General features: G+C 33.0%; 1 protein-coding gene across 1 annotated transcript; it reads left to right on the top strand.

Moving 5' to 3' along the window:
• Window positions 1-18,179: 18,179 nt before the first annotated feature.
• On the top strand, window positions 18,180-23,085 carry LOC111279315 (sugar transport protein 13). Its single transcript, XM_022866338.2, has 5 exons — window positions 18,180-18,467; window positions 19,237-19,559; window positions 20,810-20,934; window positions 21,792-22,083; window positions 22,216-23,085. Exons 1-5 carry the CDS (start codon window positions 18,332-18,334, stop codon window positions 22,927-22,929), a joined length of 1,590 nt encoding a protein of 529 aa, XP_022722073.2. The 5' UTR covers window positions 18,180-18,331; the 3' UTR covers window positions 22,930-23,085.
• Window positions 23,086-24,442: the final 1,357 nt, after the last annotated feature.

Genomic DNA, 24,442 nt, shown 5'->3' on the forward strand with positions numbered 1-24,442 from the left:
ACGACTTGCGGTGTTATCCCAGTCGATTCTGTAAGACCTCTGGGCATGATTTCTAAGACCTCCGGCAATTCTGTAAGACCTACAGGCATGATTCTGTAAGACCTCTAGGCATGATTTCTAAGACCTTCAGGCATAAATTTGATTCGCAGTGTTATCCTGATCGATTCCTTATCTTTCGACTTATGTTATTATCTCAGTCAATTCTATAAGACCTCCGGGCATGATTCTATAAGACCTCCAGGCATAATTTTTAAGACCTCCGAGCATAAATTCGATTCGCGGTGTTATTTCAATCGATTCTTTATCTTTTAACTTAAATTTTAAAGTTTTATTGCCTCTGATTATGAGGAGCATTCAAAGATTTTGAGATTTCTAAGACCTCCGGCATAATTTCGATTCGCGGTGTTATCTCGATCGATTTTTTGTTTCTAACTTGTGGTGTTATCCCATTCAATTCTATAAGACCTTTGGACATGATTTTTAAGACCTTCGGATAATTCTGTAAGACCTCCGGGCATGATTTTTAAGACCTTCGAGCATAATTTCGATTCGCGGTGTTATTCCGATCGATTCTTTGTTTCTAACTTATGATGTTATCTCATTCAATTCTGTAAGACCTCTGGACATGATTCTGTAAGACCTCCGGGCATGATTTCTAAGACCTCTGGGTATAATTTTGATTCGCGATGTTGTCCCGATCGATTTTTTATTTCTAACTTATGATGTTATCCCAGTCAATTCTATAAGACCTCCAGGCATGATTCTGTAAGACCTCCGGGTATAATTTCGATTCGTGGTGTTATCCCGATCGATTCCTTATCTTTCGATTTACGATGTTATTTCAGTCAATTCTATAAGACCTCCGGGCATAATTTTAATTCGCGATGTTATCCGATCGATTCCTTATCTTTCGACTGTGATGTTATCTAGTCAATTCTGTAAGACCTCCGGGCATGATTCTATAAGACCTTCGAGCATGATTTTTAAGACCTCCGGACATGATTTCTAAGACCTCCTGACATAATTTTGATTCACGTTATTGTCCCAATCGATTGTTTATTTCTGACTTACGATGTTACCCGAGTCAATTCTGTAAGACCTCCGGGCAGATTTCTAAGACCTCTTGGCATAATTTCGATTCGCGGTGTTATCCCGATCGATTCCATATCTTTTGACTGTGATGTTATCCCAGTCTATCCTGTAAGACCTCCGAGCATGATTTCTAAGACCTCCGGGTATAATTTCGATTCGCGATGTTATCCCGATCGATTTTTTATATTTTGACTTACGATGTTAATCCAATCGATTCTGTAAGACCTTTGGGCATGATTCTATAAGACCTCTGGGTATGATTCTTAAGACCTTCAAGCGTAATTTTGATTCGCGGTATTATCCCAATCGATTTCTTATCTTTTGACTTGCGGTGTTATCCCAATCGATTTTGTAAGACCTTCGGACATAATTTCGATTCGTGGTGTTATCCCGATCGATTCTTTATCTTTTGACTGTGATGTTATCCCAATCTATTCTGTAAGACCTCCAAGCATAATTTCGATTCGCGTGTGTTATCTTCATCGATTTATTATTTTTTTAACTTGCGGTGTCATCCTAATTGTTTTGTTTAAAACAAAAATTCACAATCCGTTTTCGGACAAAATCGTTGTCTTTGTCTTTACCCTATTCCTGATTCTCAGTAATATGTAAAGAAGGGCAGCTGTTGACATCAATTTTGTCCTAAAAAATAAAAATAATAATATTATACGAAATACAAAAAAATAAATACCAAAAAATAATACAAAAAAATAGCAAAAAAAAAAGAAAAATAATTGAGGATGGAAGTAGTGCCATCCCCGGCACCACTGCCACCAGGCCTACCACCCATCACATACCCTGTTCATCCTACCCTACTACCCAAAATTATAAAAGAAATAAATAGGCATAAGGCTCGTGTTTACATCCCGTGATTGAGCCTCATGCCCTTCCCTCCAAACACGTATGGCTGGAGCTCTATAAATAGAGCTCCTAGCGAAGCCAAAACGAACAGAAAAGAAGGAGGGGGAGATTCTGTCAAAAACAAAAAAAAACTACAAAAAAAAAAAAACCACAGTCCTCCCTGCAGAGAGGAACCCAACGTCGAAGCTACCTGCAAAAGCAAGAAAACAGATCAGTCTTGCTTCAACAAAACAAATAAAAAAATTTGAAAACAGAAACTTTAAGCCCCGACTACGCTGATCGGGGCTGTTTTTGATAAAAATGAGGTCAAATCTTAGAAGAGAGCGTTGAAGAGCTCTTCTGGAAGTATTTTGGCATTTTTCGGTCACCAGCGACCACCGCCGACGGTGACCCAGGTGACGACCGGAGTGGTGGCCTGACGACCGGACGGTGGACGGCTAGACCTCTCCCCCAGCTCTCTCTCTCCCTCTCTCCCCTTTTTTTTTTTCCTGAAACAGAAACCAAATGAACCAAAAAAAAATCTTCATCTATATATAGTAAAGCAAAAAATCAAAACGACGTCGTTTAGGGAAAGACCCAAAACGACGTTGTTTTAACCAAAGATGATTCGCCCGTGAACCCGGATCCGACCCGAGATTCACTCAAACCGACCCGTCAACCCGATTCAGCCAACCTTGAACCGATCCAGTGAACCGGTCTGAGCCAGTCCGAACCACTGGACCACCCGAACCGCCTATCGAACCGCAAAACCTGTTAGATCGATCCAGACCAGTGCTGATCGGATCGTTTACCGGTCCGGTTCAGGTAAAAAAAATTTTTTTTTTGAATTTTCTAATTTTTTTTATATTATTATTTTTGTTATTTTAAGTATATTTTTATATTTATGCATGATAAATTTTTAAATTTGTTAGAATAAATGTTTAATTGTTTTAATAATAATAAAATTGAAAACAAATAATAGTTAAAAATATATTAAAAATGTTTTAAAAAATATTTATTATTGTTATTATTATTTTCCCTGCCTAGATGTTGGAGGTAATAAAAAATATTTTTCTAAAAGATAATTTCGCCTAGATGTTGGAAAATTATTATGAATAAATTTTCATAAAAAAACACATAAGAAATTTTTAATTAGTTTTGAAAAATTATAAAAAATTAAACTTGCTCCGAAAGTCCGCCTAGATTATGAGAATTTTTAGAGATGTTCACGTTTTACTTAAATCTTAAACACTAATTTTTAATTTTCAAAATCCTAAGTTTTTAAAACTCCTAAAAATCCAAAATCCCCTAAAATTCAAAACCTCTTAAAATCCAAAGTCCTAAAAATCCTAAAGACGTGTGAAAATTCTATTTGAAGCAATTTGTTCCCGAATGTTGCACAGATGATGGGGTATTTAGGAAATTTTACTTCGTTAAGTCTTTTCACACGATTTCTTAATTTGCATCAACAATAAGATTAATAAATAAAAAGTATAATAGTAAATTGAAAGCTTAAATATAAACAGTCGCACCTAAGCTCTGCTTAGATGTTGGAGAGTTAGAGTGGTCTTATTATACTTAAGAATCCAACTTTTAAATTACATTTCATTTTACATAACATTCATTGACATACACACATTAGCATGTTATTATTAGTATTTATTTGTACTATTCTGTCTTGAATTTTTATTTGTACTACTTTTTAAAAAATTATGATATTATAAAATAAAATAAAAATAACATTCGAAAGAAATAATTCTTGGTACTCTGCCTAGACATTGGAGAGTCACTAACAATTATTTTCTATAAAGATTGTTATTTTATTTTATGGATTATTGTGTTAAATCTTAAGTAAAAAGAGTTATTTTAAATTCTACCTAGATGTTGGAGAATTTTAAGATAATTTTTTAACTTAAAGATTTTCTCAATATTTCTAAATAAATATTTTAGCAAAATTTTATTCAAATGAAGGAAATTAATGTTAAATTTCAAATTAAAATCATTTTGATCCAACACCGAAAATAGCGTGTAATTAAATGGTACCAATTTATGGGCGTTGTGGGGGTACTAATCCTTCCCCATGCGTAACCGACTCCCGGACCCAACCTGGTTTTTCGTAGACTGAAATTATCTTTTTGATAAACTTTAAATCCGTTTTATAGTTTTATTAAAAAGATAAACTTTTGGGTGGCCAATCACACTCTAACAAAGATTGGTGGCGACTCTATTTTTTTTATTTATTTTTCTTTATTTTAAAACATCACTTTTATGTCTGGCGGTCCCAAAACCGTTACGACAGCTTGGCGACTCCACTCGGGATTTGTTTGAGAGTCAGGCCAAAATTTTAATTATACGCTATTGATAATGGTTGGATTTAATTGATTTTATTTGATATTTAATTTAATTTCTTTTATTCTATTTTTTGAAAACATTCATGTTAATAAATAAAATAAATTATGTGTTAGTTATTACTTCATTTGATTTTGTTTTTGGTTATGATTTATTCATGTTATTTTGATTAATACATTATCTTGCACACACTTTGCATAGTCACTCGCATGCATGAGCTCTATATCCGAGCTCTATCCTTTTTAAGAGGAAGTGAAGTAGCTACGCTCTCGTGAGGTGATAACCTCCGCATTTGCTAGCAAAACACTTCCATTCAGATTGAACCCTTTCCGTTAATAACCCATAATGGGTGAGGATCGGGGAACCTCACTAGTCTCTAATAAGCAATGATGTGAGGAATAGTTTGGAAACCTTTAGACATATAAATCCTAACCCAGCATATCGTGAGCCATAGGAAGCCTGCCTAGGATAGAGCCATGCCACCTTTTTAAAAATTTACCAAAAATTAGAACATTATACATTATATTATTTGGTTGTTGGTTGGTATATTATTTCTCTTACTTGTTTGTTTTGAATTCTTAAATCATTTTATTTTTTTTATTTTATATATTCTTTGATTGTGTGCATTATATTTGAATATGTGGTATTTATTTTAGGTCAATCATTGAAAAAAAAAGAAAAAAAAAAGACAAAAGAACATTTCCAAAGATTAAGGATTTTTTTTAAATTCTTTGTTTATTGGCCGAATAAAGTCTAATTTTCAAGCCTTATTTCTTTCTTTTTTTCCTTCTCAAAATAAAATTTTTTTTTGTATTTTATTTTATCCTTCGCATTTCATACATCATACATGTATCTCATCCCATGCGCATTATAATAGGATAATATGAGCATTCGATCCCATCCACATCAATGGACAGTGCATGCATCCCATGTTATACACTTGTTGATAAATGATACATGCCTACCATACGCGTCTTAATAAATAGTGCGCACATTCCATCTCATTACATGTTTAAAGGTAGTGTCAGTTCATTAGGATGACATAACACAAGCATTGCATTTCATATAAAAATATAATGAGCACCTGATAGGTTCATGCATTCCATACAAGTATGCTGCATTGGTCATAGGAATACATCTCATCATTCACATAAATATGTCATTGCATTTCATGCATGTAGATTCATGAATAATAGGGTCGCATGGAACATACATTGCATTTCATATCCCACCATTCTTAGAACATAACATTGCATTTTTTTTACATACACATTCATGGTTGGCGAAAATTTTTATTTAGGTCTTTGTACATATAAAAATCCATTGTCAAAAGTATATATGCATTCCGTGACATTCTCATATTCATGTGTTCATAAACATACTTTATGTGTCATTATTTTTGTGATATTCATTTAATAAGGGTAATAGCCTAGAATTTTTTTTGTCTAAGTTTTGAAATAAAATGTCTGTCTTGGTAGGAATTAGAGTGACAAAAATAGATCAATTGGAAGCAAGGATTAGTGCTTTCGAGTTGAATCAAGAGGAATTATGGCTTGCACATCATGCATCATTTTTTGAATTCATTATTTTTCATGCTAGTTAAAGACAAAAGATGATGATTGTGAATATGCTTTTGTTAAATCTTCAAGGCCAAAAGATTTTTGATAATAAATTCATGTTGTGCATTTCTGACTTCTGATAATTAATAAAAGGTTCAAGGATAGCTATTCTAAGAAACGAGGTCAGTTGAGTCTGCACACTTATAGCACTCGAGCCAGTACTATAATCATGGAAAATAAAGGTGCCAGTCGAATGGATAGAGTGGAAAAGGCCCAAAGAGAGATCGGTGAAACAGTTACGAGAATACAACAAAACGTGAACAGATAACTGGCAGAAAACAGATGATAGTGGAATTGACAAAAGGAAAATGAGTTGCTGAAACGCACAGGACAAGGGAGGAAATAGATGTCGAGACACCATTGTATCCATCTGGTTTCACATATGTTCAAGATCCCCATGTGTCACAAGCACCTCTAACAACTCATCAACCTTATATTGGCCATTTTGCCAAGTTACTATCAGTTCAGACAAATGTCAATCCTGGGCATATTCCTTATGACTTCATTACTGTGTCTAATGTGAATGATTATAAAGAATTGAAGAAATTGAAAAGGGTGCCAGATCCATCAAAAGATATAGTGATGAAAGATAAGTATGATCTGTTGGAAAGAAAACTAAAAGCAATTGAAAGCCATGATGTGTACGAGAATGTTGACGCCAGTGAACTTAGTCTAGTACCTGATCTTGTTATTCCATCAAAATTTAAAGCCTCGAGTTTTGAAAAGTATGATGAAACAAAATGCCCTTTAATACACATTACCATGTACTGTCGAAAGATGACAGGCTACACTCATAATGATAAATTGTTGATCCATTACTTTTAAGACAGTCTCATTGGACCTGCAGCAAGATGGTATATTCAGTTAGACTGAAGTAAGATTTGCTCTTGGAATGAATTAGCTAGGGCCTTTCTAGCACAATACAAGCATGTTAAAGATATGATACCAGATAGGTTGTCCTTGCAGAACATTAAGAAAAGATCAACTGAAACATTCAAAGAATATGCACATAGATGGAGAGACATAGCAGCTCAAGTACAATCACCCTTGTTAGAGAAAGAAATTACTGTTCTGTTTGTCAATTCTTTGGACACTCCCTATTATGAAAGAATGATTGGGAATCTCTCCAAAAATTTTTTGGACATGGTGATTTCTGGTGAAATTATAGAAAATGCAATTAAAAGTGGCAGGATTAAATTAAAAGATGCGACAGATGTTGAAAAAAAAAGTACAACAAAACAGAATAAATAAGAGGTACAAACAGTCACACTAGAGGGGCATCTACCTAATAGCTTTATCCTGTACAATCCTTATCTTGCTTATCAACCCCATCACCTTACCATAAGCCATATCTCTCAAAACCCATATCTTTGCCAACCAAGCCAGCATTTGAGCTTTCCAGCAAACTCTCATCCTCAAGTGGTCATTCATGATCTTGCTCCTACATTTGAATCCATCATCCGACCAACAAAAATCGAAAGAGACCAAGGAATGATCAAGAGAAATTACCCATCCCTATTTTTCACCTTTTATCTTTGCTAATAGAAGGTCGATATCTTACTCCTGTGCCTCTAAAAATAATACCAAATTCATCAACAAGGAGTTACAATCCCAATGATAAGTGTGATTATCATCTGAGGGTAATTGGCCACTCAACTGAAAAATACAGGCAGTTGAAAGAAAATGTTGAAGATCTTATCAAGAATGGTATTCTAGCTCTGGAGGTAATAGAACAATGGAAGTTGTTGAGTCCATTCAATTGTCAAATGTGAGAAGTTGAGATGAAGAGGGAGGTGTCAAGTTTTGAAAATCAAGATAGGATGATTTTTTTTTTATGTATGTAAGACATGTGCATTGTGTCTCTATGAGTTATTTAACTTATTATGAAAGAATTAAATACTTTGGATCTTTTCATGAAATTTTCTCTTTATACATTTGTTTGGATAAAAGTCCCATATAAGTAACTTTAAAAAAAAAAGTTCTCTTTTACAATAAAGACGGAAGGATTCTTAAAGGAAATGGTGATTACTGTTAGGAAAAAGCTCATCAAATACCTCCACACCTTTTCAAATATTTTTATGTCCTTAATCACTTAAATGATTGGACTCATCAACCATAACCTTTCAGGGAATGTGAGTTTGAGTTCAGACCTTAAAGGGTCGATAATCTTTTCCTAGGCAAAGAACAAAAGAGATTAATTTTGAAAGTTTGTTTTGAATTTCAAAAATCAGATATTCTTTCAAATTTTCTAATTGATAGTCCAATGTGTGTCAAAAATTTGCTATGACCATAGATACAAAAACACTTGAACCTTTTTCTTAAATAACCTTTGTTCCATGTCTTAAGGCATATTGAGAAAATGAAAAAAGAATTCATTTTTGCCTAAGACAATTTATTTCATACCTTTATACCTTTTCTTTTCCTTTCACCAAAAAAATGCCAAAAAAAAAATTTTAGAGCCCAAAGAGCCTTTTTGAACTATGCAATCAATCCTATACGACTTAATCATCGTTAGAACCTTGAGTAAAAAAGGATGGGGCATAAAATAAAAAAAAGAAAAAAAATAAAAGGGACATATTCAATGATTTATTCTCCTACCCAAGTGATCATGTTTGAAATGATGAATGGCCATCTTTCTCTATCCTTATCATACATAAAAACTATCCATTTGCTAGCGATTTGAGCCTATTAAATTTTTTTTTCCAAAATAAACCCTAGTCAAGGATCATTTTCTACATTAAGGGTTAAAGTTAAGATACATTCAAGATAAACTTCAAGAAAAGTATCCGATATTGAAAGCATCTAACATGTCCTTCGAAGGTGAAAGTTTGGGGTAAAAAGTGAACAAGGCTTCAATTGAAATTTCAAGATTCAAGAAAGTGAACAGCCAAAGAAAAAGTTAAGTATTTCTAAGGCAAAACAAAAAAACCTTAGAGATAAGAATCTGAAGCTTCAATTAGAATTCAAAAAAAAAAAAAGAGAAAATATATATACCTTGAAAATGAGAATTCAAGGCAAAAAAAAAAAAAGGGGTGAGTAAAGGCTAAAATTAAAGCCAAATGTTTCAAAAAAAAGGGGTAAATGAAGAAAGTCAGAGAATGCTTCTCAAGATCCTTGGCCTAATCACCTTGAATAATATATTTTGAGCCTCTTTATCCATTCTTTCAAAACCTTAACCTCGGCCTACATTACACACCTTGAAAATCCCATTTTGATCAAATGTGGATACTTGGATTGAAGAGCAATATCCTTGAATTTGTATATACTTGTTGAATTCTTCATTGATAAAAAAAAAATATAGCTCTAAGGTGAAAACCCCAAAAGGGTAGTTTAGAGCTAAAGTCATTTTTGACGCCTCATAATAAATTTCAGAGTTTTAACATTCTATCCGAAATAAAAAGTCTCGATGCAAAGCTTTTTGAAAGACCAGTACCCATTAAAGACCTTCCCTAAAAAAAAAAAAATCAACCTTATCTTCTTCTCAAATCGTGTTTAAAGAGTAATGGCTAAATTTTGACTCATATTAGAGTATCACGTTTTCAATAAAAAAAAAGTGTTTTAAAAAATTATCTCTTTTGTGAGCCCAAGATAAAATCCTTGCAACCCTTGTCGAGCTTTTCCATGAGATATGCCCGCTAGTAAAAGGAGTTGAATTGTCAATTACCCTCCCATCCATAAGCTTTCCAAATAGTGGTCATCGACTTCCAAGAGATTCAAAAGTCTTGAGTTTTAAATTTTTTTCATTCAATTGCAAAGATACTTTTTGTGGGGCAATTTTTGATCACTTTTAAAAAATTTCAAGATTATTGGAGCATTTTGCACTTAATACTGAGATCATTTTTTTGGGTGAAAGTAAAACAATGAAAATTTAAACAAAAATTTTTTTCAAAAAAAAAAACAAAAACAAAACTTTTCAAAAAAAAAGTGAGGCAAGAAGAGTTTTTACATTTGAATCATGATATCTGCATCACAAGAAAGACATTCGTATTTACATCACTTGTATAAAACATTTGCATTCACAGCATCATGGCATTTGTATTTTAAGAAAAGGTATTTGTAGGGGCATCTACATGAAAAGGACATTGTCATTTACATTGTGAAAAAGTCAAATGTATCAAGCATTTGCATTCTTACGTTGGCATTGACATTTGCATCGACATTTTATTAGCATCATTTGATGAGAATAGACATTTGTATCATGTTTGCATTTATCAACTTTGTAAGTATTAAAAACAAAAAAAAATGGGCATGTTTTTAAAGTTTTAAAGTCTCTGTTTAAGAAAAATCATTTTCAATCAAGATTTCAAAGCCCTGTTTAATAGGAATTAATTTCAATCAAGATTTCAAAACCTCTGTTTAGAGGGAACCTTCCTCAAAAAAAGACCTTTAGAGTATAAAAAATCTCTGACCAGGCAAAAGCCATGTTTAAAAAGATTTTTAAGTTTTTAAAGTTTCATTGCCTCTGATTATGAGGAGCATTAAAAAATTTTGAGATTTGTAAGACTTCCGGGCATAATTTCTAAAAGCCTCTGTGCATGACTTTCAAGATTAAAAGATTTTCAAATTTTAAAGTTTCATTGCCTCTGATTATGAGGAGCATTCAAAGATTTTGAGATTTGTAAGACTTTCGGGCATGATTTTTAAGACTTCCGGGCATAAATTCGATTCGCGATGTTATCCCGATCGATTTTTTATCTTGCGACTTGCGGTGTTATCACAGTCGATTCTGTAAGACCTCCAGGCATGATTTCTAAGACCTCCAGGTAATTCTGTAAGACCTCCGGACATGATTTTGTAAGACCTCTGGGCATGATTTCTAAGACCTCCAGGCATAAATTTGATTCGTGGTGTTATCCCGATCGATTCCTTATCTTTTAACTAATGGTGTTATCTCATTCAATTCTGTAAGATCTCCGGGCATGATTTTATAAGACCTTCGGGTATGATTTCTAAGACCTCCGAGCATAAATTTGATTCGCGGTGTTATCCCGATCGATTCTTTATCTTTTGACTTGAATTTTAAAGTTTTATTGCCTCTGATTATGAAGAGCATTCAAAGATTTTGAGATTTCTAAGACCTACGGGCATAATTTTGATTCGCGGTGTTATCCCGATCGATTTTTTGTTTCTAACTTGTGGTGTTATCCCATTCAATTTTGTAAGACCTTCGGGCATGATTTTTAAGACCTTCAGGTAATTTTGTAAGATTTTCGGGCATGATTTCTAAGAGCTTCGGGCATAATTTCGATTCGCGGTGTTATCTCGATCGATTCTTTGTTTCTAACTTATGATGTTATCTCATTCAATTCTGTAAAACCTTCGAAAATGATTCTGTAAGACCTCCGAGCATGATTTCTAAGACCTTCGGGTATAATTTCGATTCGCGATGTTGTCTCAATCGATTCTTTATTTTTGACTTACAATGTTATCCTAGTCAATTCTATAAGACCTCTGGGCATGATTCTGTAAGACCTCCGGGTATAATTTCGATTCGTTGTGTTATCCCGATCGATTCCTTATCTTTTGACTTACGATGTTATTTCAATCAATTCTGTAAGATTTTCGGGCATGATTTTTAAGACCTCCAGGCATAATTTTAATTCGTGATGTTATCCCGATCGATTCCTTATCTTTTGACTGTGATGTTATCTAGTCGATTCTGTAAGACCTTCGGGCATGATTCTATAAGACCTCCGGACATGATTTTTAAGACCTCCGAACATGATTTCTAAGACCTCTGAACATAATTTTGATTCGCGTTGTTGTCCCGATCGATTCTTTATTTCTGACTTGCGATGTTACCCTAGTCAATTCTGTAAGACCTCCGAACATGATTCTGTAAGACCTCCGGGCAGATTTCTAAGACCTCTTGGCATAATTTCAATTCGCAGTGTTATCCCGATCGATTCCATATCTTTTGACTGCGATGTTATCCCAGTCTATCCTGTAAGACCTCCGAGCATAATTTCTAAGACCTCCGGGCATAATTTCGATTCGCGATGTTATCCCGATCGATTTCTTATATTTTGACTTACGATGTTAATCCAATCGATTCTGTAAGACCTTTGGGCATGATTCTATAAGACCTCTGGGTATGATTCTTAAGACCTCCAAGCGTAATTTTGATTCGCGGTATTATCCCAATCGATTTCTTATCTTTTGACTTGCGGTGTTATCCCAATCAATTTTGTAAGACCTTCGGACATAATTTCGATTCGTGGTGTTATCCCGATCGATTCTTTATCTTTTGACTGCGATGTTATCCCAATCTATTCTGTAAGACCTCCAAGCATAATTTCGATTCGCGTGTGTTATCTTCATCGATTTATTATTTTTTAAACTTGCGGTGTCATCCTAATTGTTTTGTTTAAAACAAAAATTCACAATTCGTTTTCGGACAAAATCGTTGTCTTTGTCTTTACCCTATTCCTGATTCTCAGTAATGTGTAAAGAAGGGCAGTTGTTGACATCAATTTTGTGCTAAAAAATAAAAATAATAATATTATACGAAATACAAAAAAATAAATACCAAAAAATAATACAAAAAAATAGCAAAAAAAAAATAATTGAGGATGGCAGTGGTGCCATCCCCGGCACCACTGCCACCAGGCCCACCACCCATCACATACCCTGTTCATCCTACCCTACTACCAAAAAATACAAAAGAAATAAAGAGGCATGGGGCTCGTGTTTACATCCCGTGATCGAGCCCCATGCCCTTCCCTCCAAACACGTATGGCTGGAGCTCTATAAATAGAGCTCCTAGCGAAGCCAAAATGGACAGAGAAGAAGAAGGGGGAGATTCTGTCAAAAACAAAAAAAAAACTACAAAAAAAAATAGAAACCACAGTCCTCTCCGTAGGGAGGAACCCAGCGCCGAAGCTACCTGCAAAAACAAGAAAATAGATCAGTCTTGCTTCAACAAAACAAACAAAAAAAATTGAAAATAGAAACTTTGAGCTCCGATCTACGTTGATCGGGGCTGTTTTCAACAAAAAGGAGGTCAGATCTTAGAAGAACGCATTGAAGAGTGCTTTTGGAAGTATTTTGGCATTTTTCGATCACCAACGACCACCATCGGTGGTGACCCAGACGACGATCGGAGCGGTGGCCCGACGACTGGACGATGGACGGCCAGACCTCTCCCCCAGCTCTCTCTCTCCCTTTTTTTTTTTTCTGAAACAGAAACCAAATGAACCAAAAAAAAATCTTCAGCTATATATAGTAAAGCAAAAAGTCAAAGCGACGTCGTTTAGGGAAAGACCCAAAACGACGTCGTTTTAACCAAAGAGGATCCACGCGTGGACCCGGATCCGATCCGAGATTCGCGCAAACCGACCCGTCAACCCGCTTCAGCAAACCTTGAACCGGTCCAGTGAACTGGTCTAAGCCGGTCCGAACCACTGGACCGCCCGAACTGCCTATCGAATCGCAGAACCTGTCAGACCGAACCAAACCAGTGCTGACTGGATTGTTGACTGGTCCGATTCAAGTAAAAAAAAAATTTTTTTTTTGAATTTTCTAATTTTTTTATATTATTATTTTTGTTATTTTAAGTATATTTTTATATTTATGCATGATAAATTTTTAAATTTGTTAGAATAAATGTTTAATTATTTTAATAATAATAAAATTGAAAACAAATAGTAGTTAAAAATATATTAAAAATGTTTAAAAAAAATATTTATTATTATTATTATTATTATTTTTCCTGCCTAGATGTTGGAGGTAATAAAAAATATTTTTCTAAAAGATAATTTCGCCTAGATGTTGGGAAATTATTATGAATAAATTTTCATAAAAAAACACATAAAAAATTTTTAATTAGTTTTGAAAAATTATAAAAAATTGAACTTACTCCGAAAGTCCGCCTAGATTATGTGGATTTTTAGAGATGTTCTCATTTTACTTAAATCTTAAACACTAATTTTTAATTTTCAAAATCCTAAGTTTTTAAAACCCCTAAAAATCCAAAATCTCATAAAATTCAAAACCTCTTAAAATCCAAAGTCCTAAAAATCCTAAAGACACGTGTGAAAATTCTATTTGAAGCAATTTGTTCCCGAATACCGCCTAGATGATGGGGTATTTAGGAAATTTTACTTCGTTAAGTCTTTTCACACGATTTCTTAATTTGCATCAACAATAAGATTAATAAATAAAAAGTATAATAGTAAATTGGGAGCTTAAATATAAATAGTCGCACCTAAGTTCTCCCTAGATGTTGAAGAGTTAGGGTGGTCTTATTATACTTAAGAATCTAACTTTTAAATTACATTTCATTTTACATAACATTCATTGACATACACACATTAGCATGTTATTATTAGTATTTATTTGTATATTCTGTCTTTAATTTTTATTTGTACTACTTTTTAAAAAATTATGATATTATAAAATAAAATAAAAATAACATTTCAAAAGAAATAATTCTTGGCACTCTGCCTAGACGTTGGAGAGTCACTAACAATTATTTTCTATAAAGATTGTTATTTTATGTTATAGATTATTGTGTTAAATCTTAAGTAACAAGAGTTATTTTAAATTCTGCCTAGATGTTGAAGAATTTTAAGATAATTTTTTAACTTAAAGATTTTCTCAATATTTCTAAATAAATATTTTAGCAAAATTTTATTCAAGTGAAGGGAATTAGTGTTAAATTTCAAATTAAAATCATTTTTATCCAACACCGAAAATAGCGTGTAATTAAATGGTACCAATTTATAGGTGTTGTGGGGGTGCTAATCCTTTCCCATGCGTAACCGACTTCCGGATCCAACCTGATTTTTCGTAGATCGAAATTATCTTTTTGATAAACTTTAAATCCGTTTTATAGTTTTATTAAAAGATAAACTTTTGGGTGGCCAATCATACCCTAACAAAGATTGGTGCGCGACTCCACTTTTTTATTTATTTTTCTCTATTTTAAAACATCACTTTTACGTCTGACGGTCCCAAAACCGTTACGACAAACTTGTTTTAAATATTTTATTAAAATGATAAAATTTTTGGATGATCAATCATACCTAAAAAAAATTGACGGGGAGTCCTTATTTTGATTTTTTTTTAAAATGCTTTTTTAACCCAAATTTTTTCTTTTTTTTTTTAATTCCCTAAGTTTGATGGTTAGGCTTCCGGACCCATACGTCTTAATAGGCATGTGCTAACTAGATGACCCAAGGAGTCGATCGTGTTCACCAAGTATGATGGGTATATCAATATCAATATCAAAATCAAAATTTAATTGTTAGTATTTATTATTATTATTATAATATTGTAAAAATTATTTATTAAATTTTTATAGATAAAAATTACATGTGCATTATGCATGTGTCAAAAATTAGTATATATATGGAGAGGGTTCAAGTTATAAGAGAAAGTTTACATATTTTTTAATCATTAAATTTAATTTTGATCCAAATGATGAGAGAGATAAGTCAAAAAAAGAAAAAATAGCTTAATTTCATCTTTTGGATCAATCGAAATTAATAATTAAAAAATATAAAACTAAAAAATTTTACACTAATATAAATTAATTCTTAATATATATATATATATATATATATATATATATATATATATAACAAAAGCACAGTCAGGGAGTGCAACATCGCTGCCAATTTTTGTGGTTCATGGGAACCATAAATTTTTCTTTGGCAAGATTTCACCTGCATGTGAAAAGTTTCCATTATCAATTTTTTGTTTCAATGACCGACTTACATGATAAAAATAACCAAATCAAAATGTTCCATTTGAATTGAATCTTGGATTCGATTTAGAATGAATGTTAAATATTTTAATATGATTTAAATGATGAATTAAAACATTGAAAATATTCAATGAAACTAAATTATATATTACTATAAATTTTTATGTAAAATTTAGTTTTTTTTTTAAATTAAAAATAATTATTTTATATCTAAATTTATTTAAATATATTAAAAATATGAAGAAAAAAAATAAAAAATTTTAAATTATAATTTTTAAAACTGATAAATTAAACCAAACAAAATAATAAAATTTAATTTGAATCAATACGATTTTCAGTAGAAGGTTGGTTCGGATTTAGATAAGGTTTTAAAAATTTAGAATAGGGTTAAATACAAAAATAGCTCATATACTATATATTTTTGTTAATTTTGTACCTAAGAGAATAAAATTCTCACTTTAATATTAAACTTTCTTCCACCTAGCATTTTAGTATTTTAGACTAATACTATTAGTCAAGTAGCTTACTTGTCATTAATACCAAAAAAAATCTTGGAATGTGACATAAATGTCTAGTAATTGCCATTTGTCTATTTTTCATATCAATATTTAAATAAAAATTAAAAAAATTTTTAAAAATATATTTTTAATTCAAAATAAAAAAAATAAAAAAAGAAAAAGGAAAGAAAAATTTTGACAGAGAAAGAAAAGGGGAAAGAAAAAGGAGATGAGAGGAGAAAGAGGGGGAAAGGATAAGGCAAAGGCAACATTGTTGACTAGGGCTGAATCAAAGTCGATTTATCTCAAACCTGGCAGATTAACGTTGACCTAGCTTATTTAAGTTAAATTGACACTGATTTGTTAGATCAAAGGCAAACTGGCATCGATTTAACCTTAGGCCTTCGCCCTTTCCCCTTTTGTCATCTCTCTCTTTTCTCTTTTTTTTTTCTCTCTCCCTCTCCCCTCTTTTCCTCTCTCCCTCTCTCTCTCAGATCTTTTTCTTCTTTTTTCTTTTAATTTTTTTAAATAATTTTTTAAAATTTTTTTTGTTACCGTGGCAATAGCTAACATGACAATAACTGAAAATTTATGACATAAAACATGATTTTATTAAGTATTCCTTTCACGTCAACTACTTATCATGATAATAATGTTAAGTACCAAAATACTTGATAGGATAGAAATTGAAGTATTAAAATAAAAATTTTATATTTTAAGTACCCAACTATATATATATATATATATATATGGACCATTTTACATATTAACATTTTAAAATATTATGCGTTAGCCAATATACCCAAATCCGAATATTTTATAACATTTTAGAATATTATGCATTAATACCCCTAGTAAGCCGTGTGACATTTGATCTCACTTATCTATTTATTTATTTGATAAATTAGCTAACATTACTTTCCCACAAAAATGATGTGAATATCTTTATCAGTCTATTTAATGAAGACTGATTTAAGCTCTTCAATAGAACTTTCTCTCTTAGAATTATAGGCTTTTTTACTGTTTGAGTCTCATAAAGTGGACTTAGAATTTTCAAAATTAGAGAGAATTAGTGAAGTTGGGCAGAATCATGATAGAGCCTAGCATGAGTAAACATTTTGTCAAGTTCTCAAGCAGTCAGATTTGTCGAACTTTGTTCAAAGCATATGCCAAAAGATGGCCTGTAGTTTTCGCTCCACACACTGATCAATATTTTGCGAGTTGAGACAAAGAATGGTCTGCAAAGTGTGGGCTTTTTTTTTTTTTTTAATAATTATTATAAAAGTTTAAGATGAGGAGAGGGTTTTTCAGTTCAGGATCAGGATAGACTGCAGATTTAAGAGAGAAGTATGAGTTTTCTTTTGCATCATTGAATAGCTAACATTGATCTGATAACTTCTATATTTCCAGCTTGTGTTTTCAGACTTTGAATAGTCTAAAACCCATGTTTGGGTGATGGATGGATCGACGTCTGCTGGTTTTGATAAAAAAAAAAAAAAATCAACGCTGAGAGTGAGAGGATATATTATTATTAGTGGAATATACCTAAACTATTACAATTGTGCGAGCTTTGTTCTTCATTGTTTCAAAACTTGCAACTGATTGTTCCTCTTAGATCAAACGTGTTAGGCAAACGAAGGGGGGCATGAACCCAAAAATATCCTTCTTTATCCATACATTTTCCTTCCTTTTCCTTCATTTCCTATGAAATATCCTTCTTGGGTCATCGATGAACACCTTAGTTAATTGGGTCAGAAACTTCGTCTTTGATTTGATCTTATCATTTTTGTTTTTTCTTCCAATTTTATTATGCATGCTTTAAAAAGTTGACTTTGTAAAGCTGATCCTCTTCATTTTCACACTTGAAATTCAATATAAATTCTCCAATCTGTACACCAACCTGAATCAAGTGGCGTTCGTGGACTAACGTAAAACCAGAGAGAAGTCAATAGCCACGTGGAAAGATTCTGATGGTGATGACCCACTACGTCATCCATTTCGTACCTCGTGCAGGAGTTTTTAGCTATGCCCTCCACATCTATATAAACCGCTATCCTCCCTATCCCATTTCATTACATTAATCAGAACTATCTCTTTTTTTTTCTTTTTTCTTCTTCATTTTAGGTAAAACAAAGCAAAAAAAGATATATCTATATATATATATATAGAGAGAGAGAGAGAGAGAGGGAGGAAGAAGAAGAACAAGAAGAAGAAGAAGAAGAAGCATGCCAGGGGGTGGATTTTCATCGGTGCCACCGGCGGGGGTGGAGTTCGAAGCTAAGATCACTCCCGTAGTCATCATTTCTTGTTTAATGGCCGCCACCGGTGGCCTCATGTTCGGCTATGACGTCGGTGTTTCTGGTAATTCTTCATTTTTCATTGCTTGCATCAAAGTTTAGACCATTAATAAACAAGCAATAAAAAGAGTCCAACCTTTTTCTTTCTTAATAATCTCATTTTGTTTATTTAAAGCTTTCTTTTCATTTTTCTTTTTTTGATAAAAAATCACGTCAATAGTTAAAAGCTAATTTCTTTTTATTATCTTTAATTAAACAAGAAATCAATTTTTAAATTTTTGTATTTTTTTAATAACACGTTTTATTTAAAAAAGTTTTTCTTTTTCTGGCGATGGGTTATTTGGTAAAATTAAGAAATAACAAAACCATTTTAGGATTTTATAAATTGTTGAATTTGTGAAAAGAAATGAAAAAAAAAAAAAAAAAAGAGCATTTTTCTCCCCGCAAACTGGGACTCTGGATCAATTGCCATGTTCTAAGAGACAAGGGTAGTTTCGGAATTTGATTATTTCTCTCGCATCATAATACTGTTGACGAAAGTGTCTGTTAATGGTCGTTAGTGGAGCCTCGGTCGTTGTTCATTTGGTATTCGTTAGTGGAGCCTTGGTAGTTGTTCATTTGGTATTTGTTAGTGGAGCCTCGGTAGTTGTTCATTCGGGAGTAAAACGTTCATTTTTCTGAAAATTACCTTTTTATCCATCTCCGAATTTTCTTTTCTTTTTTATTTCTTTTTTGAAACTACAGCAAAATTTGATGTCCCTGAAACAAAACATGTTGGACATGAATCAAATAATGTTAGATTGGCTAATTCTGTTGTTGTTGTTTTGATGTAGGTGGCGTAACATCCATGCCCGACTTCTTGCAAAAATTCTTCCCAGTAGTATATAGAAGGACAAATGACCCTGGACTCAATGGAAATTACTGCAAATATGATAACCAAGGCCTGCAGTTGTTCACTTCATCGCTTTATTTGGCTGGTTTAACAGCCACTTTTTTTGCCTCCTATACCACAAGGAGGCTTGGTCGCCGCCTAACCATGTTGATTGCTGGTTTCTTTTTCATTGTTGGTGTTGTTCTTAATGCTGCTGCTCAAGACCTTGCCATGCTTATCATTGGCAGGATATTGCTTGGTTGTGGTGTTGGTTTCGCTAATCAGGTAATTTCAATATGTGGCTAATTTTCTAAACTCGACAACTAAAAAAACACTTGACACTTTGAATTAAGACTTATTTGAGTTTGAGCCAATGAGAAACTGGGATGTGCATATAAAAGTAGAGTATGAAGTCCTTCAATAATTCGTAAAACCAGTCTTAAAATACATTTAACAGATAGATTGGAGATTTAAATTTTAAAATAAACTTTTTTTTAATTTTTATATTGCGATGTCTTTAATAATAATAAAAAAAAAGAGTACCAAAATTAAGACAAAAGGCAAATACACGTTTGTTTTGGGGTTGTCCAGGCTGAGGTAGCCTTATCAACATCATTAATTTCCCTACCAAAACAGTTTGTAACCAGTTGCATATAGTTCATTCAGCTCACATTTCCACAAATTCTTACATCCCCAGCAATCTCTTTTCAACACGTAGCTCAAACTCTTTTCGGTTGGCTCAGTTTTGTAAGAATGGACCGACCTTTTATGACCCAATGTTCCATAAAGTTGATAGCTAAATTCCAACTATTGGTTGATTAATTAATTTGATTAACTAAGTAGGTTTGATCATTACCTTATTGCCCCTAACTTTATAGCTTTAAATATATTCTGCGGTTTCACATTTTATACAGGTGATAGTGACTTTTTTTCTCTCCATTGGCTTAATTTAAAAATGCATCATATGAAAAAGATGTTTTAGCTTGGATTTATCCAGAAAAAAAGTCTTCAAAAGCAAGTTTCTTTTTCATTTTCTTCTTGCTCATTTTTTCCCTTTCTTTTTAAATCTTTTTGAAAAGTATTTTATGAATTACGTGATGCTTCTTGACCCTTTTCGCATCCTTTAGTCTTCACTTCTATTGTGTGGTGTACATTTTTTAATTGTTTATGATCTTATCTTTTTGTAATTACTTGGGCCTTAATTTCAACTACCCCATGTAAGCAAACTTGTAGCTGATGGAAACAGTAGCGGTGCATAGGATCCAAACTTTATTTACTTTTTTTAAAATTTTTTTTAGAATAGAAACAATCGAACTCAAATCTGTTTGAATATGCAGGCGTTATATTTGAGTCAAACCCTGGATTATCTAGGTGTTGAAAGATACGGGTATAGTTTTTAATCATACCTACCATAGAACGTGGTAACATGTGTCTACAATTTGAAATTTATATTTAATTTGAACTTGGTTTAGATGTGGAAATTTTGATTTAAATTACTGATTTGCTTTTATTGCAATTTGTATCATGTCCAATAGGCTGTGCCACTGTTCCTGTCAGAGATAGCACCCACGAGAATTCGTGGAGGGTTAAACATATTATTCCAGCTTAACGTCACTATTGGAATTCTGTTTGCAAATCTTGTCAACTACGGGACTGCCAAGTAAGCTTCCCTCTTACTTTTTTATGTTTCTTCATTTTCAAAATGCTTTTATCATTGAGGCAGACAAGGGGTGAAATGATATGTTTTTCTATGGATTTAGCATGATGTTAAAACTATAATTAAAATTTTATATATTTATTAAGAGGTGTAAATGAATAAAACGTTCGATAAATAGTTTTAAAAAATTAATTTTAATTTATTTATTAAATTTAATAAATAATTATAAATAATATTTTAAAATTCATTAATTAAATAAATAAATTACAAACATATTAAAAATAGATTCACAAACATTACAAAGTTAGTTTATTTTTAGTTTTTTTATGCCTATATTTGTAACTGTTGAAATTAAGAGGCACGAAGTATACGTGCCCTGTTGCAGAATTGTTTGAGTAGTTGAAGGTGGCAGCGCTATGAAAACAACAAATTTATATTCTAAAATATAGCAGTTAACACATCATATTCAATAATTGCTCAACTAGTAAAAATTTGGCAGATGATAATGTTTGTCTAGGTATGCTAATTCTGAGATGCCGTTGATAAGTCAAACTTGGTTATTTTTAAAGAACCATTGACTGAATTTGGTGTAATGATACTCAAGGATTTTGCTACCTTGTGGCCAATAATTCCTTTCTTGTTGATAACACCCTTTCAGAGTACAACTTTTATATGCAAACTTCTTGGAGAAAAAAGAAACCTTGACTTACATTTTAATGGGACGCTGCTCATCTCCAAGTTTTGGAAATAATAATAATGTCTTTTAGGGAGTAGTCATCAATAGGTCATTTCCTTTTGCATTGCAACTAAATTCTGGCTTTGCTGCTGACTATCATTGATTCTTTGCTTTGCAACGACAGAATTGAAGGGGGATGGGGTTGGAGGCTATCATTAGGATTGGCCGGCATTCCAGCACTTCTCCTAACCGTGGGGGCCCTCCTGGTGGTTGACAGTCCTAACAGTCTCATTGAGCGTGGTCACCTGGAAGAAGGAAAGGCTGTGCTCAGAAAGATTCGAGGCACAGATAATATCGAGCCTGAGTTCCTGGAGCTTGTTGAGGCAAGTCGTGTGGCTAAACAAGTGAAACACCCTTTTAGGAATCTCCTTCAACGCAGGAACCGCCCCCAACTTGTCATTGCAATTGCCCTGCAGGTCGGTACTCAGTTGAAACTTCTTATTGCTGACCTATCCTATCGATAATGTTGGTACATGTCTGTCTGGTGGTAAAGTGAATAATTCTTACTGATATGTCCACTTTTCTATTTGTTTGTATACTTGGAACAGGTCTTCCAACAATGTACGGGTATCAATGCAATCATGTTTTACGCTCCAGTCCTTTTTGACACACTGGGATTTGGCAATGATGCTGCCCTTTACTCTGCTGTTATAACTGGGGCTGTGAATGTGCTATCCACCATTGTATCCATTTACTCGGTTGACAAAGTGGGCCGTCGCGTGCTGTTACTTGAAGCTGGTGTCCAGATGTTTTTCTCTCAAGTAGTGATAGCGATTATTCTAGGAATCAAGGTTAAAGACCATTCTGATGATCTCCACAAAGGTTTCGCAATCCTAGTTGTTGCTATGGTCTGTACTTTCGTGTCAGCCTTTGCATGGTCTTGGGGGCCTCTTGGTTGGCTGATCCCTAGTGAAACATTCCCCCTGGAGACCCGCTCAGCAGGGCAGAGTGTAACCGTTTGTGTCAACTTGCTCTTCACCTTTGTTATAGCTCAGGCTTTCCTCTCAATGCTCTGCCATTTCAAGTTTGGAATCTTCTTGTTCTTCTCCGGGTGGGTTTTGATCATGTCAATCTTTACACTCTTCCTACTACCAGAGACCAAAAATGTTCCAATTGAAGAGATGACTAAGAGAGTGTGGAAGCAGCACTGGTTTTGGAAGAGATTCATGGATGATGATCATGAGGGAGCAGCTGTTACCAATGGTGACATTGTAAAGAAAAATGGTCAAGCTAATGGGTTTGATCCAACTTCCCAGTTGTAATTTGAGATTTTTCTAATTAAATCAAAGTACTAGAAAGAATACATGCATTATATATATTGGTACGTGCTAGAGAATTGGATGACTAGTGTCATTCAAAATTCTGGGTGAAAGTATTTGATGTATAATGGTTGCTTTTAAAAAATCAGTCTTTGTGAATTAAGATGTTACAGCAGGACAAATTTTTTACTGCTGAGAGATAATCCTTCTTTGACAGAATTTTCAATATCTTGGATCACTAAGTTGAATAAATACAATATACTTTAGTTCCAATTTATATATGATCCTAGCCCACTGAAAATTCTCTAGATGAAATACTCTTGTCCATCTTCTAATGGCTTATTTTCAACCTCAAGCGACATAATTCCCTGCCAGGAAATTATCAGCAACAAAGGTTTTTTGTTTTTTTTGTTTTTGGTCAGAATCAGCAACAAAGTTGTTAATTTACTTAAAAGGATCAGAGAACAACACTAACACTGTATTTGGATGGGTACATATATAAGGGTCAAGAATAAGCCCATAGTCAAAGCCGTATTTAGAATAAGCCCATAGTCAAAGCCGTATTTAGAATAAGCCCATATTCAAAGCTGTATTTGTCCAAACTTTTGAAGGCTTCTTCTTCCTCTAAACCGTCCCTTTAGCCCCAACCAGGGTGCTTTGCCAACCTAACAAGTGAAGTTTTAGTCTCAGCAAATTTTCCACTGCCACTACCTTCTCACACAATTATTACAGGGGGTTGAATGGAGTCAAATCAAGTCAATTACAATGTCAAGAGCTTCATTTAATTAAAAAATTTAAGACTTAAAACTCGTCAAACTTGACTTATAATTTAATTGAACATATCAAATTTGGTTTGACAGATTTGATAAATTATAAATATTGACATTAAATATTATATTTTTATCATTTACTTGTGTGTATATTAAATATATTAAAAAACTCAATTAAACTTATGAATCTTTTAAATTAAATATTAAATTATTTGAACTCAATTTAAATTTTTATTTAAATAATTTGGGTTTGAGCTTGACTTGACAATAAATAAGTGAAATTTTAATTTTTTTTTTGAATGCAATTCAAATAGCTTGCGAGTAACTTGATTGATTTACACCCGTGGTTGTTACCTTGTGCAAACACTACTTGAGCTTTGTTGAGATTGGTAATGCACAAAAGGTTGATTCTGAAGCAAAGGAAAAGATCTATTGTGTCAAACTGGTAAAGGATCTACATAATTACAGACTTAAACTTGTATTATAAAGCATTTCCCCCAACCTAGTACTTGAAAGATCCACACTAGATCTACATGAAAAAGAATTTACACCAGTAAATTCTGATGTGATAATCAAAATATGATACCTACTCCAAGTTAATACTGCTGTTTAAGTGTCATCAATAGTATCTCAGGAAAATCAAAGTTTTATTCCAAACTCTCTTCCTTACCATTTGAACTTCTAATTCAGTTTTGCTGATGTAAACAGTATTGACTAATTAACGTAGTTGATCATTACAAATCCAA

This window comes from Durio zibethinus, chromosome 27, assembly GCF_047325235.1.
Source record: "Durio zibethinus cultivar Kanyao isolate XHJ-2024 chromosome 27, ASM4732523v1, whole genome shotgun sequence".
NCBI classification, from domain to species: Eukaryota; Viridiplantae; Streptophyta; class Magnoliopsida; order Malvales; family Malvaceae; genus Durio; species Durio zibethinus.